Genomic DNA, 21,764 nt, shown 5'->3' with positions numbered 1-21,764 from the left:
TAAAGCTCCAACCTAATGCCCACACCAAGACTGACAACAATGTGATAAAAATCAAATTCAATTCAACAGTTAATGCGAGTGTAAAACAAGGGTTCTCTAAATGTTGTCTTGCTTTATTTATATCCATATAGTAACTTTTTAATACATTTTGTACACATAATCTTCACGGGAAGCAACAACTGACCTGAGGCTCAAAGGATGCTTAAGGAATAAAGGTCTTTTAATTTAATTTTGTACTCTTAAGCAGTGTTTCCCTTTACACATATTTGTGCGTCAGGGACGCATGCTGGAGAAAATTGACGCACGCATTTTGTTGCCGTGCGTTTTTTTGACGCAAAGGAATTTCATAATATGATCATGATTTATTTAATACCCAATGCATTGGACAATGGATGGCATCGTATATACTTCGCATATAGGCATTTACTGGTTTCCCACTTTGTTTGCTCCCTGCCTTGCGCTCCTCTATTCGTATAGCAAAGTGCAACGCAGGGAACATATAAAACAATGAACCAGACTAGCATAGGCAATGTTATGACAGAGTAGCTTCCCCTAATCTCGCAAGGTTCTCGCGATTTCCATCGAGCTCAGCAAGCTGTTCTAGATATTTAACATTAAGACTTGTTGCACTAGAAAGTGATTGCCAGATTAAAACGTCATGCACTAAAAAGCATTAGCGAAGAAAGTGAAAGAAGCAGAACACAAAAGAGTAACTGTGGATCTAACTTTAATGAAAAATGGAGAAAATTATTCCCTTGACTGGAATATTCATTATGATTACCGGTGTGACTTCTGATCACGTGATTGCAAAGACTGCAAAAGTGAATAATCATTTTGTGACAGGATTTTAGAATTTGTAAAAATAGGCCCTCGTTCGCCATAAGATATCTGGAGAACACATTATAACCTAAGACATTATTTCACAACATAGAAATCAGTAAACTTGCAGAGACAAATGCATTATTTGGATTACAAAGTCAGCGGATCATTGCAGATTTTGTTGGTTTTTAACTTTTACTGCAACAAAAGAAAGATCTTAAAGTTCAAGTGTAACTTATTGGAAAGAAGATGAATCAGTATCCTCCTTGATATTTGGATAAATGTGTTCTAGAACGAAGTACAACGAAACCTATGATAGTACACATTTGATGAAAGGCAGTAAATTAACTCCCATTTGGTTAAAAAGATTTATTTGGCTTTTTGTATTGGCTTATATGTAATGTGTTGGGCTATAATACTGTTGAGGAGACTGTTAAAAGTACAACTTTAAAGGAAAAATGAACTAATAAAATTATTCTTTGAATGGACAATGCATTTGTTTGTTAATTGTGCATGTTGGTGTATTTGTATGTTTAGAGAGAAAGAGAGATAGAATGTTGTGCAAGTTGCAATATCCTATTTCAAGCTGAAAAAGTACAAGTCGTATGAAAATTTGTCAGTACATTTTTGACCCCCACATTTTTTATTGGACCCCCAGTTTTGACACCTAGGAGTTTTTTGTACCCTCAAATTTACACCCCTGGGGGATACACTGCTGTTAAATCTCTTTACCTATGTAAAACGTGTGCTAGTTCCATTCAAGCTATCTTGCCTAGCACAAATTTTTTTGTTGTCTGGGCCGTTTTCCCCAAGACTTACATTGCTACCATTACCACTAGTAAAGCGATGCAACTCTTGGCACTCCATAACATGGGCACAACAGAAGTTGGTCACTGCATGGCTTCAGCATGAATATACAGTGTCTGTTCCAAGTATCTTTGCGTTCAAGTGGTTCAATAAAAGAAGAAGATTTTTTTATTTTATCACTTTATTTTGTGACAAAATGTTAAAATGTTCATGGTAGATGATTTCTTGACATATGAGACATTTAAAAAATAACATGATGCCATCAAGATCCCATTGTTTCTGTTCAATGTTTACAGTGAACAAGGATATGCATCAGCATTGTTTCTAAAAATCCATTAGGAGTAAATTGGTACCAATGTGTCACACAGCTGTTCATTTTCTAATGTCTCTCTGAATATTTAAAAACATTACTTGACCACATATGGACATAAGAACTTTTCTTTACACATTAAAATTTAAGTATTTACAACCATTCTTTCTATTTTTCTGGCAAGTCATCAGGAATTTATAAATGGACGCTACCATGTACTAAATTCACAGTCACTGCAATTAATTCAGATGTAGTGCTATCTATATAGTGCTATCTACTGTACTCATAATAAATTTTTCAAATATTTTGACAATGCTCTTGATATCATCACTAAATACAACTTAAAATAGTTTGTTCTGCAGAAAAAGTCATTCCATTAAACAGTATTTTCTAGACATCTTGGGGCAAACATAAAATCAAATTAAAAAAAATATATATATTTTTTAAGCTCCGATTCTTTTATTTAACACAAACTGTGCCTATGATTCAAGTCGTTCTTTATCCAAAATCCACCTCTAATGAACATGATCTGAAGGTCCCAAAGAATGAGTGTAACTGATGTAATGAGCAACCACAGTCACCATGCTAAATGTTAGATGGGCTTGATCTTGAAATGAAGTCCAATCAAGGAAAATACCAGACACTTAAGATCCTGAATCAAGTAGTAGAAAGATCGCAAACCCTCTGGATCTCTGAAATAAAAAAAATGGGTCATAAACATATAATCAGGATAAAAAAAACATTTACAAATCATATTATAAAAGATGGTGATTGTAACAGATATGAAAGACACTAAATACTGTGTCTAGATTACATTTCATTTAGCTAGAATGGAAAAATCATTACCACAACCAGTGTTTCTCTTTACCTCATTTGCGCTTCAGAGACCCCCAATTTTTTTATTTGACCCCCAGTTTTGATACCAAAGTTTGTTTTTTTTACTCAGTCTGACCCTCAGTTTTGACACCAAGGAGATTTCTGACTCTCAGTCTTGCACCCCTAGGGGACACACTGCTACAATTTAACCTAAACAAGCATCCAAAGTGGTCCCCAAAATCACTCACCTGACAGCCAAGAAATCTGGGCCAGTAGGATGCTTTCTGTAGAAATTTTTCCAACGTTGTTGACTTCATATATCATGATAATAAATCTTTCATTGTTTTCTTAAGTTTCTGTATCTACATTTGTATGTAATCACACATCAGCATCATTTGTCTATTATTGCAAAATCCCATGCCTGAATGCCTTTTGGCAAACTTCATCAAATTCTATTCAGAAATATATAGACACAAGTTTTTCTTTTAGTAACAATAGTTATATTTGATGGAGTAGCAGTATCTTTTGTATAATTCTGAAAGGTACTTAAGTTATGACTTTCCATTAAATTTGGTAAAATTCTGTCATGGTTATTTAAAAATTGTTTTATTTTTAGTAACAGCAGTCATTTTATGGCAAATTATTATCATTTGTATAAACTATAAAGGCCACCATGCAAGGTTCTATTAAGGTGGCTCTGAAAAAACACTTGGATTTGCTGCTTTTAGTAAAAGTAGCCATATTTGAAGGTTAGATTGGAACTATTTGTACAAACAGGACTGGACTTCATGCCAGAATGCTGGTTAAATTCTTAACAGCGATTTTGGAGAAGTCATACAAAGAATTCAAAATACCAATAGTTGATGGATAAGGCACAATGGTTATTCCGTAAGTTCAATTGGCCATGTGAACTAAGAGCTTTAACAATGACTTTAATTTAGGGTCCTGATGGACTATGGAGATGTAAATGGATGCGAAGGTCATTGCAATTTGTTGGTACTTAAATCATGGATTGGAGAATGTGTCAGATTGTTCATGGTGTCTTCATGTTTGTGCTTTGTAGTAATAAAAGTGAATTAACTGTACCTTATTTTAAATGAATACATCATGCTCTCTTTCTCGCTCTCTCAGAGAACATGAAGAGATCATGAACTTTCAAATTACGTACATTCATTTATGTTCCATTTTTAAAAAATATTGCACAAATGACGAATCAAGTACATTAAGCTCTGAAATCAGACCTTGCAAATTTAGATCTATTGTTTAATAATTGGTAGCCATAGTGATGATTAATGGTAAAAGAACATCAATCTTCATGACCATTGGAACAGTAGTAATACACCTGGCATGTGTTTCTATATAAAACACCTGTCAAGAACATTGGTACAGTAATCATACACTTAGCATGTGATCCTACAGAGAATATATCTCATGTCCACTGGTACAGCAATCATACACTTGGTATGCGTTGCTATATAAAACACGAATACCACAATGCCTTAAAACTGAACTAAATTACAAACATATCTGTAACCTTATCTGTGGTGGAGTATACTAAAAAATATTGTGGAAAATGACTTGGACTGGACTTTGTAATGATCTGTAGTAATGGGGTTAGGAGCTTTGAAAAGAAGCAGGTGAAAGGCTGGAGCTCTTGTTTCTATCATTTACTTACTTGCTCTGGTTAACATCTACAAGAGATCCAATTTTTGATGTTGTGAAGGCAATGTGTTCATCCCCAATCACAATTTCAAGCTCCTGAAGAAAAGAGAATCAAAATGGAAAACAATTTTGAAAGTACTTTATCATAAAGATACTCTAATCATCATGCCACCAAACATTTATATGGCCTAATATTTTCTACTACTCTGAAAACATCAATTCTGGCAGTGAGTATTGATAATTAGTAAAAGATTTGTATTGACTGCAATCTTTTTTTCTCTTTAAGTTTATCCGATATAAATCTAAATTCTTGGAGGAAAACATTAACTTCATGTGTGTGGCTTGAAATGTAATGTACCATGATCAATTAAGTTCTGCTTTACTGAACTAACACTAATAGTACAAATTCAGCAGTTGACCACTATAAACCCCTCGTTATATCACTGAGTCTATTATTAAACTGAAAATAAAAGATGAAATTTCCCACTCTATTTGAAAACAAGAGTACCATAATTTCCATATGATACACCTGCCCACTATTTAATAGCCCTCTATGTAAATGACTGTAATCTGTGTGCTTAAACCACATTTCTTCTTTTATAGTGAGCTCAACTTTTAACCTTATGACCACTACATTAACAGGCTTCTTCCTCAGCACTCATGTAAAACATCTGCAAAAGGATTGGTCCAGGTCTGTGATCCAGAAGTATCATTATTGCACATAAACCATTTTTCTTCCTGAAGTTAATGTGAATTTGACTTTTAACCTCAAAATCATTAGGCTTTTCCTACCCCAGGTGCAATCATTGCAGAGTTTGGTCAGATATTGTGCTGAAAGCATTATTATTCCATTAATCACAGAGACCTTGACCTTTTAAACATAAAAAAACAAAGCTGCCAACATGTTTGCTGGGCGTGGCAGTGTTTTTAGACGCAATCAGTTTACCAGTAAATAATGTCTGCTTTATTAGCTGGAAATTAAAAGGGTATATAATTGTACATGCATTCAGCTTTTAAAAAATATATAAAATAGACTCATGATCATTGCAGGCCTACTGCACTTAGTTCTCTGGTTTTACATGTGTATGGTGTTTGTCTATGAACTAGTTATTAATTTCTATTTTTTATAAAAATATTTTACTGTTATGGAAAAGCAAGTTCACAAATGCAAGTTGTTCTCTGCACTTTGCGAAATGATGAGCATAGTACTTTTCACACATTCCCTTTGATATTCCCAAAATCTGAAGTAAAGGTTTTATGCACGCTGAAAGCATGTGTTGATTTTTAATTATTCTTCCTGTAGACATTCAAACGAATAGGCATACAAGTGTTAATTATTGGAAATTTGCAACTGATAAATATACATGGAAATGCACAAGAAAATTTCTGCAGTATGAAATTTGAACATACATCGTTCATAGACCCTGGAAAATAATGAACCATACACGTGCTTCGTCATTCTTAACCTAATTTTGCTGTTAATTTTTCCCAATGAATTCAGACACGTAATGATGTGACAAAATTATTGAATAGTTTAAATATGTATGCAAGTTTTGCAATGAATTACATGTAAAATGGATTAATTGTAAGCCCTGACAGTACAATATCAGATGGCAAGTAAACGGTGCTAATACTCTGTTCATGCTGTACATCAGACAATGAATTCAGACACAATGATCTGGGACAAAATTATTGAATATTGTAAATATGTGTGCAATTTTCAATGGAATCACATGCATTATGGACGAACTGCATGCCACGATAGTAAACAGTGTTGTTATCCCATTCATCATATACATTAGACATGAATACACATATATGTGCCAATGAGTTGTTCTCTGAGAAAAGTAAAATACTGTAAAACCCCGCATTAATGCGACCCCAATATTAACGCGAGCCAATTTTTTTTACCCCAATTATATAGTGTTTTAAAAACCCATATTGACACGACCCCGCTATTAATGCGATACAATTTTTGGGACCCCAATTACCACATTATAGCGGGGTTCCACTGTATTAGTCATTTTCGTCTAAAGTCTGTTCACCGAAAAATGAAACAGATTTGGCTGACTCATTTTTAGACTTACTTTTCTACACTCTTTTAAAAAGTGTCTACTGATCCTGTAGTAATTTAATATAAATGACACATACTGCAATTATTATTATTATTATTATCCCATAATAATTGGATAATAATGTCCAACTCAAACTCTGAGATAAGTTTTGACGACTTTCAAGATTGATATACACATCATCACTAACTTAAATACCATTAAAACATCAAAGGTCATTGTTTATTTGCCAAACAATCACAGGTGCTGACATACACATTCAATATAACCTTAGTTTCTCTGAAGACATTAAATCAAAGATGGACTGACTGCTGATTAGTCAAATTGGCATTATGCATGTTTACCTAAGTATATCCATTAGCTATTATGCATATCAGCAAAAACCAACCTAAAAAATAAGAATGGGACCATCACTTGAATGAATTACATGGAAAAACAGTGCATCCTCTAAGAATTTCAAGCATATTTGACCCGAATGTTTGGGTTCCTGAGAGCCATGTATATCTCTTACTGAACAGAAATCAGTACAGTCGAGACAGACATTTTGGGAAAGGTGGAACAATGAAACTTAGTAATGGAATGTAATGAGCAAGAACCTGTCTTCCAACTCTATCTGGTGGCGGCCACAAAGAGTCATCCTCTTGCATGATCTCAGAATCCTCTATAATTCTCTTGAGTTCCTCCATCACAGACTTGTGTGCATATGCCTGTTCACAAAGAAAAATAAATATGCAATTGCAGTAGATAGGATCTGAAATACATAACACATGGAATTTGTTTTGTTTTTAGATTAAATTTAATGAGGCTGACATTAATTAATACAGTGGTCTCTCCCTATAATAAATTACTTCAGGTCATAATTTTCCTTTATTTGACAGAGATGTTTAATATAGCTACAAATTTTATGGATATTTATGTGGCATTAGGATATGAAGTCGGCATTTGCTATGTCAAGAAATATTTAATGGCAAGATTTTTTATTGGAAGCACCAACACAATAAGATTTTCTCAGAAAACAAGATGTTGCAATACATTTCACAACATTCTAAAGTCTGCCTCAGGAGGATTCTTCCCATGAGTTGGACTATTAAATTCTTCCCATTAAAACAAGGTTGTTCAAGAGCTTAAGACAAAATTCAATTTTAGTTATGTTCAGTAAAACATACTTGAAACTTAGAAAGGCACTTTAATGGTAGAGTAGTCACCCAAAGATGTAATTTATAATTTTGTATCATTTTAATATGAATTCTGTGAGTAACCAAAATATGGCAATTCTTTTTTTAAAACTGCCTTGCCTGGGTATAATGCAGAAATGAACAACCCTTACCAAGTAAATAAGAAAGTTAGATTTTCACTTTTTTAAAGATTTGTTTTGTACAGCTAGCCCTTAATGACAATCAAACTGGGGCTAGAGTTACAATAATGTTTGCACACAGTACATAAGGATTTCATGGAAGTGAAAGAGTGGAATGTTTTTTTTACTTGCCCTGAATAAAAAGTCTTCCTTGTCCAGTAAGATACACAAATAACTGATTCCATAAGAGATGTTTAAATTCTATTTTTGTTTGCTAACTATAGATATGAGATTTTTTGTATACAACTCCGTAATTTGTTTTATTCAATTATTTTGCTAACAGTATTTTCTTTTATTCTTTTCTACTACACACCAGATATTCTCCTTATACCCTCTGGAGCATTTTTGTTACAAATCATCATATCATACTATCTGCCTGCCCAATAATACTGCAATCTAAATATCTACTGTGTGACATCTTAAATTCCAGTACTTACTTTTTCAAGCACCGCCGAACACTAATTTTAAAATTAAAAATTACATACTTTTGCTCCACCTCATTAGTTTTAAAGACTGATGAGAGCAGTTGTATAACTTATATCAAAATAAATAAAAGTATTTTGTCAAATAACTCAAGGACCTAATTTGTTATCACCCCCACACATGCTAACCTGAAACAACAACATCTGACTTTAATTTCGATTTGAGATAACATCATCTGAAAGAAAGTATTTTGCAACATAAAAATTAGTTATTTTCTGAACAAAGCACCGTTTTTATTCACAACAACTTGGCTAATGGGCTGAGTGGTCAGATAATTCAATGAACTGGTATAATATACAGATGTTTCTTCCCTCTGTAAATACTTCAAAAGATTCAATATTCCCACAGACATGTAATAGTTCTTTAAATATCCCATTTTCTTACAGCTAGCAAACCTAAGATTTCATTTATTACATCAAGATCTGGATTGTTACTATGAGAGGGAAAGAAATTATACACTAAATACATAAAAGTACTGTACATGTTATGTTATTGCAGTGGTCTATGAACATACAAAATGTTCATGGGTACACACATCAAAAAGGGAAATCCCAACACCTATTATCATTATAATAAATTAGAACATAAATTAATTTGCTTCACAGGGGCAACAAGTTACCATACCTCCTTCCTGATCATTGTGTCGTTCTTGTAGTTTGAATTATTTGCATATCGCAGCTTACCTGAAATCATAAAAGAATAAATGCACTAAATTAAATCACCAGTACAACATAACCAACTTCATAACTACTTCACTGAATGCAGCCAGTGCTTATGTAAACTTTTTTTTGGTCTGAAGCCCAATTGCTTTCTCAAACTTAAAATCCACCTTCCCAAACGGGCAACATTTTTTGGACTATCATTTTTAAACTATATTTTATATTTTAAAAAAATGTAAAATGGACATATCAATCAAAATAGTGTACTTCTGAAGAAAATTTTCATTTAATTACAAGCAACATATTCTCCAGCTTCCTGAAATATAGAGGTCACATACACAAAGTTTACAGCTTTTCACAAGACTGCACAGTGTACTGATAAGATGCTATTTAATCAAATCAAAGAACTTTTTCCCAATCTTCATGTTAGGTTTAAAGATGACTGCTATTTATATGTAAGCCATTGACAATGTATATGCAGTAAGTTATTCAACATTACATTTTTTCATTTGCTATATGCTCTACCTCTTATTACAACAGGATTAAGTTAAAATGTGCAGTGCAATAAAATTTAAAAGTGTTTATTGAAAATAGTCACATATAAGCAAAATAATTTAGGAAAAAATAAAAGCCTGGAGGAAGGGTGGTCAGCTTATGTGCAGGACAAGGTCTGAACTTGAAAATGTTTAAGTTTTCTTGTTGACTACTGAAGACGAGATCACATGTCTAACCTGAACCACAAGGACCCCATACAAAGATGACCAATTTTTCAATATGGCTTGACTTGTGATTTGGCTTTTGCACATGTCATGTATTTTTTCAAAGTTTAACCTAATTTAGTTTTTGGGGGAAGGGGGTGTAAATGGGCTTATATGAGTATATATGGTACATATTTTATGAAAGAAAATAAAGCAGTTTCTCAGCATGATCACTAAATCAATTGCATAACCAATTTTCTTTAACTCTGGGATTTATAATGGCACCACATTTGATGTAAAACTATACATAATTTTAAAAAAAAGGGGTTTAAAAAAATCTTACTAAAGAAAATAAAAATGAAATATGTGGAAATAATTAGGTAAAACAGGTTGTCCCTGCATTATCGACAGCCAAATGCTTGTTTGCTTACATGGTTACCAATTTTGTAAATGTTCTGAGGCATTAAATGAACTTAGTCTACTTACATGAATTATACAAACACTTCAATCTTTAGATACCATTAATTACATCATGAAATCACAAGGTGGAGGGACCAACAAATGAACCCCAGCTGAGGGATGAATATTAATAATTTAACAGTGTTTTTCACGAGCTTCAAAATAAAAATGATACATTTTGACAGTGCATTCTATGATTCAATATTTCTTTCAAGCAAATCAAATAACATTTTAATTGGCAGCCAAATATGACTATGCTTAGCTCAATGCTTTTTGAAAACAAATCATTTAAGATTTTTTCAAGTTTTAGAAACAGTGGCTGGATTTTATGGCTGATCAGCATCATCTGTACAAATCTGAAAAGCCATTAAGCATGGATGGTCTGTGCTACGGCTTGCTTAAAATTTGTCTGGCAGTTTTCTTTTTAGAAATTGTTAAAAATAGCAATTTGACAGGCAATGGGCAGGTTTTTATTTTGGTAACAGTGGGTGTATTTCATGGAGGGATAGCATCAGAGTATAAATCTGAATGCATTTCATGCCATGTTTTCTGTCTAATTCTGTTCAGTGGTTTTTGGGAGATGTGCAAAGGTTCTTATATATTTAGTAATGGTGGCCATATTTGAAGGTGAACTGGCATCATTTGTACATAACCTAAAAGTCCTTTAAATCAGATGCTCTTTGCCAAGTTGAAAAGAAATTGCAACAGAGATGGAGATCCTTCTAAAAATGTTTTCTATTTTATACTGAAAAAAAACCTGCGATCATTGAATTATAAACATTTGCTAGTTCTACTGAAGATAATGTATGATAATGCCAAATTAAATTTTAAATAATAACAACACAATGACAATGCCGCATAAACTGTATTAATACTACATTTTGTGCAATGAATCTAATTTTTTTCAATACTATGTTATCCAAATCAATAAATGTAATCATGTTTTTATTTCTGTTGTGGTTTACAGAATACCCTTTCTTAATGACCATATCAAAGTCAGTGGCATTGTGCTCCTTGCTGTGAAATGAATAAGTACTAAAGAAATTATTTACAAAATCACATTCATATCTGACTGAAGTGAAACAAAATGCACAAGCTCCAATGGTTACTCCACGTTTGAGTACTCATTAATACAATGCATAATTTCTTAAGACGTCCATTCACAGGATTCTACAGTGGTAATTGAAACTTCATCTGTCAGATCTTCTAAGCTAAGATCTTTTGTTAATGAGGAGAGAAAGCTCAAAATAAAATTAGTTCTTTAAACTAAACAATGGTCTTCCTCCAAACTACTTACAATGATGTAATAAGACCTTCTGTTTTTAACAATGAGACCTACAGCACTAAATTATTTGACTGTACAACTACCTTGTATCAAACTCGTTTCTTGCCTTTTATATTTCAACCGTGGAAGACATCAACAAAAGCAGCAGTCATTTGAAACTGAACCATCCACATCTCATAGGATTACCTTTTCTTTGTAACAACGGAATAAATTTATGCTGTTCATAAGAAGCTCAAGAAGATGAACCTCTCATCAAGTCAGTGCACAAGTTTGTTCATATTTCAATGAATAAAGGAGAAGCATGATACTATTTCAAAAGGAGTAAATAACTAAATATACATAAACTGAACATAGAAGACATTTAAAATTAATTTTTTTGGTCAAAATATTTGACTGAAATAAAGATGACTAATTCTTCAAATGGTATCTTACTGCAAATCCTTCTTGACGTCTCTATCTTTCCATGGGAGGTCTTCATTCACTGGCTGTTCAAATAACAATCAGTAATGTCGACCAGCCCCTCCATGTTGGAGTTGCCATCAGTGTGCATACTGATGCTACTTATCCCTCCACTGTAGAATATTACCACAAGCAAAAGTGGAGGGGATTTAGCCCCCACGTCAAAGAGTTGGAAATATAACAAAATTGTAAACTGTACTGTAGCTGAAAACCAGTGTCAGTTAACTATGGTATATTTTCTTTAACAAAACAACTGAAAACATTTGGCTTCAATAATAAGCCCCGTATTTGTTTCATTAAAGAACATACTTCACAAGTTATCCTATCTTAGCACATTACAGCTGCCAAAATGGAATGGAACCTAACAGAGTCTTCAAAAGCTAATTAATCTCTGGCAGGTTGTTTCTTAGTGCCATTCTGATTTTAAAGTTCAGATGTATGCACTGAATTTTAAGCTTGTTCATTTTTTTCCTGATTGATCCATTAATTTAAACGTATTGCCAATTCAAGCACTGGCTTTGTATGAAGCCATATATTCCCATTTTGTCTAACTGATTATAATTTAAAGTGCAATCTAACAAATGCCAACATTTTATCAGAAATGAATCCAGTGAAGTCACAATGATTCCCAACTTTTAAACATCCGCTAAATGAAGCAAACTGGCAATAAAACAATTAAAGTTGGTCCACTTCTGTTGACAACCGGCTTCACAAGCAACCATAATGATATTCTCTAGTTCTGACCAGTTGATTATAATATGATGTCCAAGCATACCAATGCTGATATCTGATCAAAAGGCAGTCCATTCATGTCAAAATTGTTTCCTCTTCCTCCCTCATAAACTTCAAACGTAATCTCAAAACAATCCAACCTAAGTCATTTGAATCTAAGCCTGACTTCAGTGAACTGTTAGCTCCACCCAGTTCATATACATCTTCCATTGGTGTGATATTATTGGCCGTCAAGGTCTTAACAATTGTCGAGCAGATGTCAATCAGTGCCTCCTACAGTAAATTTGTTATGAACAGCATAGTTTTAGTAAGAAACTTGGCTGGCAGTGAATCAGGGGTAATTAAGATTGATGTTCCAGCCCAAATCAATGTGTGTCAAAAAGACATACCTCAAAACACAAGGGTATTCGTCTATTGAAAACCCTGGCACCCTAACCCCACACATATATAGACGTATCAAACACTTTATGTATAAAGCTGTACCGATTAATCAGTCATACTCATAACCAGGCGAACAATTGGTATAATCGGTATCGGCAGAAATAATCAGTGTCGATGTAAACAAATTTCCAAAATATAAATTTAATCATAACATTCACCATGACATGGCTTGAATTTTAAATCAGAATTAAATAGTTGAAATTAAGGAATAAACATTTGATTTGGGAGTTAGCTGAAAGACAATATATTCTTAAAAGTAAATACTTTTTAACACACTTGCTGTAAACTACTGCTGATTGTCTGCAAACAATAAATTATCATTACCACTGATGCACTCATCCCAATCACAGCAGTGAATGAGACTTCGTGTGGCTGTTGAACGTCCAGCATACACATTAGCAGATAGCTAGCGAAATTTCCAACTACTATGAAACTATGACTCACTATAGATAATCTGTTCTTAAGACAGTCCTGCAATGCTGCTAATCAACAAACAGCGATTGCACGATCAAGCAGCTGAACACTGACATACAAATATTATGCAGCATTGATACTGACATGCCAGCGCCAGCAATATTACCCCTGGATACGTGAGCAGTGGAGCTGCTTCATCGAGCGACTCACAGCGTGGTGCATGCATCCTTCCAGCCACATGGACAACTTTGTAGTAACTTACTTGATTTAAAACATTGTTTCAAGAGAGTGAATATATTGGATTTTTAATACTGACTAACGAATATACACTATTAAATATATTACCAAGCCTATGTATGATGTCAAACTAGAAACACTCAAGTTTAGTCTGGAATTACTTCAAAGTAAACGCAGTCAAGAAGTCCAAAGTAAATTTCACACTTTGCAAACGATGCATTTCGAGAGGTGGAAAGGATTCTAAACACTATATGACATCAAATCTTGTCCAACACTTGCGCTGCAAGCACACCGTCGAACATGGCCTGTTTCTGGCAGATAAAAAAGAAAAGGATGCTGTGCAGTTAACCTCAGCAGCTGCAGCAACTCCTTGTACTCTGGCTACTGATGCCATGCTGGACCGGAAGCAGCCATTTGCATCTGACAATCTGAGAGCTGGCACAAAACTACTGCAGAGTTCATGGCAGTAGATGTGCAACCATTTTCCGTTGCTGAAAACATTGGATTTTGACCAAGGCAGAACTGCACTATAAAATTCCAAGTCAGAAGTACTTTTCCACATCTTCGATACCTGACAGGCATAAGGCTATACAAAGCAAGGTTGGTGATTTAGTTTCTGCCCAATCTGACATTAGTTTGACCTCTGATTTGTGATCAGACTCCATTCATCAGCGTAGCCCTGTTGAGTGTTACGGCACACTGGCTGACGGAAAAACTTTCAGCAGAAGCAGAAGGTGATTTTAGCAGCAACTCCCCTCGACTCACACAAAAGAGAATATTTGGTGAGCAAACTGGACAAATTATGTGAGGAATATGACATTCCAGATACTCGTATCCATGTTCTTCTGTGTGATGGAGGTGCAAACATGGTTAAAGCAATGTGTCTCTTTGAAATCGACACAATCAGCTGTCAGTGATAGCATTCTGTCGCAACAAGCTGTCAAAGATGTTCTGGCAATCTCTGTTTCCATAGTCAGCAAGTTCAGGCACTCCATCCTAGTACAGCAGCAGCTCAAAGAGCAGAATGAGAAATTTGGTGCAGATCATAAGAAACTCGTCCAAGATGTCCAGACATGCTGGAATTTTATATACAATATGTTGGTTTCATTATATGAACAAAAACAAGTCTTGGGGGCTTATGCTACTCTCTGTGACCTGCCTAGCCTAACAGTGGGTCTTGATTAACAATATTATGGACACATTAGGCCCATTAGCCAAACGTCAGTATACGTCATTCTTACAATGCTGAACATGCTCCAAATGTTGCTGGCTATAGAGCATGAAGCAAGTCAAGGTATTAAGACAATGTGGTGTGATATGTTGATGTCACTGAACACATGCTGTGCTGACACTGCCAGCAACAAACTTGTCTTGGCCACCATCTTGGATCCATGATTCAAACATTGCCTATTCAGCGAAGAATTACTTGTGACCAGATCCAAAGAATGGCTTAGAGCAGAATGCATCATAGTTGTGTCAGCTGACAAGGAGGAGAAACCCTCGACCCCCACCAAAAACAACTGAAACTGAAACAAACGCCACTGGACCATCAGCATCATTTCTCTGGGATTTGTTTTCTGCGGCCTGTAATGAACCTGTCTGTACCATCAGCAATACAACCCACATGGATGACGTCATTGACTCGATGCTTGCATTGTATCTGGCCAGCCCTCTGTTGCCACGAAAAGAAGACATACGGCTGGTGGAATGCTCACAGGATTCAGCTCCCCATCTCGATCAAATTAGCTAGATGCTATTTGTCTGCACCAGCTTCAAGTGTTCAGAGCAAGCAGCTGTTTAGTGGCACATGCCAGACTTTTTTGGATTGTAGTGGATCATTACTTGGCGAGAAAGGAGAAATGCTACTGTTTCTTAAATACAACCTACCTCAATGAGGCTTTTAGTATTAGCTGCAGCCAGTGTACAGTGACGTCTAACTTTAGTCTTAAATCATGCATATTATTAATTTTAATTATTATTGGTCTATCATTATTAACATTTTTCAGTCATTTAATGACATCTAGTAAGGGTGACCTGGATCACATACATTTTCATTCATTTATATCTTGAATTGGCAAACCATAAGTTTTATCAGTGTTAAATTTAAAGTTTTTCAAGTTTTATATTTGTGTGATCGTTGTTTTCTATAAACAGCAATGTACTTCTTGTCCGGTTTCTGCTTGTTTTTGTACAGAAGTTCAAATTCACTTGCCATATAAACAACTTTGTTATAACTCACACGGCAAAATACATGCTTGCATGACATTAATAGGTTTCTGTTTCTGAACCAGTAATTGTTATAAAACAAATAATAATCAAATAATCGGTCTCTTAATTGGTATCAGCAATTTTAAGAATCAGCTTTATGCAGTATCGGCATAATTGGCAAAAAGTGAAATCGGTAAAGCTTTATGTACCTTTAAACAGCAATTGCTCACTTTATTTTGATCCTCATACAATAACATTCCTTGGAAGGTTGTTATACATATACACCAAAAAATACTGATAAATTAATGCCAAAGTTAGTGCACAGTTTTGAACTAGGTCAACGTAAAGATGTAATCCAGTACAATCTAATTGAACATCGCAAGCTGTAGCATCACAGTGAAAGATGTTGTTGATAGCATGCTTGTATCATCATTAGTGGTGATATCTTCAAAAGAATAGCTCGTAGACGAAAACACAAGTCACGTGTTTAATCAACACACACGAAGGTAACTCCTTCAAGACCACTACAGAATAGAGAGTAACAGTTGTCTTTCTTAGATCATATCAACATCCCTTTTTCTCTAACGAAACTAATTGAGATCTAAACAAAACATCAATTTATGAACAAGTTAACAGGTTATAAAATTTACAGTTACAAAAAGTACTGGCTTTGGATTTTTTGACTTAGATAAAAATTACTGACTAGACTTTAACTGAAAATGATTTAAAGAAGACAGGATTTTATACTATGCAGTCATCAAAATGCAATGCAAATAAATTCAACTAATTTAGCTAACAATAACTGTAACACTTGAAAACATTTCTAGATCACTACAGGGGATTATTATGTCCCTCACAACTGCATAAAACTGACTCAAAACCTCACATAGTCTTTGAGAAAGGTTGGCGTCTTCACTTCGCGCCTGGGTCTTATAACTGGTGCAGTCGCTGATTCCAGGCATGTCGACTCTGGTACGGGACGCCTCTGATCAGGTTCCTTTACATGCGTGTCAGCCGTTTGCTCCTGTACAGTTGTTCTTTCCGGTGATTTATCGTGGATTTGTACTGGGATTGATGTCGGTCTTATGTGTTCACTATTTCTCTTGTATTGAACACCATCCGTTGAAGTTACAATACAGTTTCGGTCGTTTGATTCTGTAATAACACCTTTTCTCCAGGGTTTATCTGGTTTGTGTCGGAAATATACAGGCTGACTGTTTTCAAGTTTTAGTTTAATTCTAGCACTGCGGTCATAACTTTTCTTGATACAGTCCTTCCTAGCATCTCGCTTCTTGTTTCTGGGCGACTTCTTTTGAACCAAAGGTAGCATTGATCTTGTTTCTCTCCCAAACATCATTTGGGCCGGACTTAGACCAGTGTCCTGTCTTGGAGTATTCCTTAGTTCTAGCAGTGCTTCGTACTGATCAGTCCTAGAGTTCAGGCATTTAACCATCATGCCTTTTATAATCTTCACACCGGCTTCGGCTTTGCCATTTGACTTTGGGTGATGAGGAGAAGTCACATGATGTTGAATGCCCCACTGTTTCGTGAACTGACTGAATTCGTCAGACGTAAATTGTGGTCCACCATTGCTGATGATTATTCTAGGTATTCCAAATTGCGCAAACTGCTTCTTGAGTTTGATAATGACTTGACTTGATGATGTTGTGGTGAGTAAATCAACGTCTATAAAATCTGAGTAATAATCAATCGCCAGCAAATAGTTTCTACCCTGTATTTCAAACAAGTCTAACCCAATTTTCTCCCATGGGTAGTTGCCGTCATCATGTTGCCGCAGGGGCTCTTTCTGGAGTTTTGGCTTTCTCTCTATGCAGTGTTCACAATTGTCTGCTAATTGTCTTATTTCTTGATTCATTCCCAGCCAGAAAACGGTTCCTTGTGCTCTCCTAACCATACTGTCAAAGCCAAGGTGGGCACTATGTAAACGTTCTTTAATTTGTCCTCTCCAAGCTTTTGGAATTAAAACAGCTTCCCCTTTCAGTATTATACCGTCATAAAAGCTCAGTGTGTCTCTGATAGAGAAATAAGGTCTCACTTCAGGCTTCAGGTCATTTTTGTTTTTGGGCCATCCTTCTATAATACGGTCAATCAACAACTGACAAGTTGTGTCTTTGGCAGTTTCTCTCCTGATTTCTGTAATTCGCGCATCCGGAATTTTATCAAACATTTCGACCTCACATACTTTCAGCCTAGTCAGTTCAGTGTCATCTGACAAACTATAAGCACAACTTAGTGTGTCCGCAATGATTAATTCAGATCCTTTGACGTACCGAAACGTAACATTGTATCTAAACATCTTCATTAGAATGTCTTGTAGCCGCTTTGGTGCTTGACTGAGTGGTTTCTTCAGGATGGTTTCCAGAGGTTTATGGTCGTTTTCAACAATCACTGGGCGACCATATGTGTACTGATCGAACCTCTCTAGCCCATACAATACTGCAAGGGCTTCTTTTTCTATTTGTGCCCAGTTCCTTTCAGCTGGTTTCAAAGATCTTGATGCAAACTCAAGTGGGTGTCCATCTTGCAGCAGAGCAGCTCCTAGGCCATCTTTACTACTATCAACTTGTAGTACCAAGTCCTTATTTGGATCGTAGATTGCTAACACATCTGTTTGCTTCAACAGTTGTTTCACTCTTTCAAAAGCTTCCGTGCATTGTTTTGTCCATTTCCACGGTGTGTTCTTTCTAGTCAGGTTTCTCAATGGTTCAAGAGTCTCAGATAGATTTGGCACAAATTTAGCCATATACTGTACCAATCCACAAAATCGTTTTATTTCAGTAACGTCCGTTGGAGCATTCATTTCAAGAACAGCTTTGATTTTATCGTTATCTGGCTTGATACCTTGTGGCGTTATTCTGTGTCCATGGAAAGTGATTTCAGGGCCCATATCCTTCTTTCCTTCATTCAAAACAATGTGCCTCTCTTCACAGCGTTTGTAAAGCTTTGCCAGCTTTTCATCATTGTCTTTCTGAGCTGCTATTTCATTATCACCACAACCAACGATGATCATATCATCCGCAATTGTAAATATGCCTTCAAGGTCGCTAAGAGCTTCATTCAGTTTCCGCTGAAATATTTCACTGGATACATTCAGTCCGAACGGTAGTCGAGCCCATCTGTATCTTCCAAACGGTGTTATCATAGTAGTAAGTAGACTGGATTTTTCATCAAGTCTAATATGCCAATATGCTTCTTGCACATCGAGTTTCGTGAATACTTTGGCATTATGTAATCCTGGAACTACGTCATCAAAAGTTGGAAGTCTATATCGTTCTCTCACTAACACTTTGTTCAGCGGTTGAGGATCTAAACATATCCTCCACTATCCATTGCTCTTCTTTGTAATTGCCATCTGGCTAACCCATTCAGTTGGTTCTGTAACTGGTATTAAAATGCCGCGTTCTGTCAGTAGGTCAATTTGTTCTTTCACCTCAGTTCTCACTGCCAGCGGTATGTTGCGAGCTGGCAGTGCCCTGGGTTTTGCATCATCTGTGAGTCTGAGGTTCACTTCACCAAGATCTCCGAGGTGGCGTTTGACGCTTCCGATAAAATTATCGGTGTTAATTGTGACCAGTTTCAGTTCTTGAACCGCTTTCAAACCTAGCAAGCAATCTAGCTCATTTGGCACAATTACAAAAGTTACGTTATAAGTTTCATTGTTCACTGGGTTTGTCACTGTCAGAGTTGCCTCCCCTAAGGATTTCGCTGTTGACTTGTTCCACATTCTGAGATGTGACACTTTCTGTATTCTCTGAGATTTTCGGACAAATCTCTGTTGGATTGTATTTACCTGGGCCCCAGTGTCAATGTGAAATGTTACATCACAGCCATTTACAATCATTTTGGCTTTTGCCTTTGAATTGATCGAACTGTCAATGTAGTTAAGCCAGAATTCTTCTTCTGTAGCTTCTTCGGGCTTGTCATTTTGGTCAACTGTTTGCACTTTCTTGCAGCATGATTTGAAATGGTTCTTTACACCACAGTTGTTACATCTCTTTCCCCAGGCTGGACATTTTTCTTTGCTTTGTTCATGAAACAGTCCACAGAAACCGCACTTAAGTTTCGGTCTTACCAATCCAGTACCAGATACACCTGCTTGTGATCGTGGTTTCGCGTTATCAACTTTGTTCACCGAATCATGTACTTTGTCTTGTCTGATTTCTTGCACATGTCTATTTGACTGTTCAAATGCTCGGCAAGTTTGAAGACACTTGTCAAGTTCAAGTTTTTCTTCTCTCAACAACAATTCTTGGAGCTTACCACTTGTGCTGAGTAAAATTTTATCTCTTATCATTCTGTCTTTTTCTTTGAAATTGCACGACTCTGCTCTTCTCCTAACTTCGGTAAGGAAATGTTCGAACGATGTAAAGTCATCATATTTCACACACCAGAACCTGTGGGTTTCAAGAACTTCATTCCTCCGTGGATTACAGTAGGCTTCAATCTGTTGCAGAACTTTGTCTGGATCGTTTTTGTCATCTTGATTTGCCCATACAAACTGGTCATAAATGTCAATTACCTTCGGTCCTGCACAGTGTAAAATGATGCTGGTTCGAACTGTCTTGTCTTTGTTTTGGGAACCACTAGCGGTCAAATATATTTCTATCTGTCGCTTCCATCTCTTGAAGTTTTCACTTATGTTTCCTTCAGTAATATCTAAAGTCCCAGGTGGCTTTAACGAGTCCGCCATGTCGAACGAATCAAATCGGGATGAATGTTCAATTAAATGTGATCTATTTTCGCGACCTGGCTTGGTCAAATTTTCGGAGTTTCTTCGACTCTGTGCGTTTATCCAGCGAAAATCAACGTTGCAGACGTTATCAGGATATGCGTTCACCGCTGCCACCATGTTGATAGCATGCTTGTATCATCATTAGTGGTGATATCTTCAAAAGAATAGCTCGTAGACGAAAACACAAGTCACGTGTTTAATCAACACACACGAAGGTAACTCCTTCAAGACCACTACAGAATAGAGAGTAACAGTTGTCTTTCTTAGATCATATCAACAGATGTATTTAAAAATGTCATGCTATGCTGTTATTTGCATTGATTAAATCCGATATCCTCTTTTTCTTAAATCCAGTCTTTAATATTCACACACCATCCGGTTTGTTTGTACTATCTAGCAATTATAAAAACAGTCGACAGTCAGGAACACCTTGGGAAGTCTAATCGAGTCAGATATTATAAATCAATGAATGAAATTACTAAGTTTTGTGCATTTTTATATCGTTGATGCTTTTTGTTTTAAAAATGGGAGGGGGAGGCTTACAAACAAACTGGACGGTGTGCGAATACTATAGTTAGTACCACCTGACACACACACGCCCACACAAATATAATAAAATCTGCATTAAACAGACCTTGCTTAAAACATATTAAAACTAAACTTAAGAACACCAAGTTAAGATGGCAAATGCGCATACATGTATATGACCACGCTGACATACATTTAGCGGTTTAGTGTCGGCCTAAAATCAAGATTTCAGACACACAATGCCCGCCCAAGCAACATTTGTAACTATTTACAACGGCAAATGTGAAATGAATGTGCTGCTTACCATCGGGTCTGAATTCAAATTCGAGAAATTCATGTCCGAATTTCCCTTTGTGCCCAACGTAATATCGCAAATAAAAATCTGTGGAGGACGCCATTTCATCACAATAATGCTAAGCTATTTTACCTTTCCAAGCTATAGCTTCGTAAACATTTTTCAGTGTTATGATTTATTTACAAAATATAATATAAATTATTTGTTTTAATTATTTGCTATTTAAACTGGACAACTTCATTAAAGTGCCGTTCAAGATTTAAACTAAGGATA

At 35.7% G+C, this 21,764-nt stretch overlaps 1 protein-coding gene across 1 annotated transcript; it reads right to left on the bottom strand.

Annotated features, from left to right (window-relative positions):
• Positions 1-1,792: 1,792 nt before the first annotated feature.
• LOC149807759 (protein mago nashi homolog) lies at positions 1,793-21,630 on the bottom strand. Its single transcript, XM_089970178.1, has 5 exons — positions 21,501-21,630; positions 8,948-9,006; positions 7,083-7,193; positions 4,428-4,510; positions 1,793-2,628 (listed from the first exon to the last, which is right to left on the bottom strand). Exons 1-5 carry the CDS (start codon positions 21,592-21,594, stop codon positions 2,529-2,531), a joined length of 447 nt encoding a protein of 148 aa, XP_089826304.1. The 5' UTR covers positions 21,595-21,630; the 3' UTR covers positions 1,793-2,528.
• Positions 21,631-21,764: the final 134 nt, after the last annotated feature.

Source organism: Sinohyriopsis cumingii, chromosome 1, assembly GCF_028554795.1.
Source record: "Sinohyriopsis cumingii isolate HCF-2022 chromosome 1, ASM2855479v2, whole genome shotgun sequence".
Classification (NCBI taxonomy): Eukaryota; Metazoa; Mollusca; class Bivalvia; order Unionida; family Unionidae; genus Sinohyriopsis; species Sinohyriopsis cumingii.
This window is presented reverse-complemented; position numbering and strand designations above follow the sequence as displayed.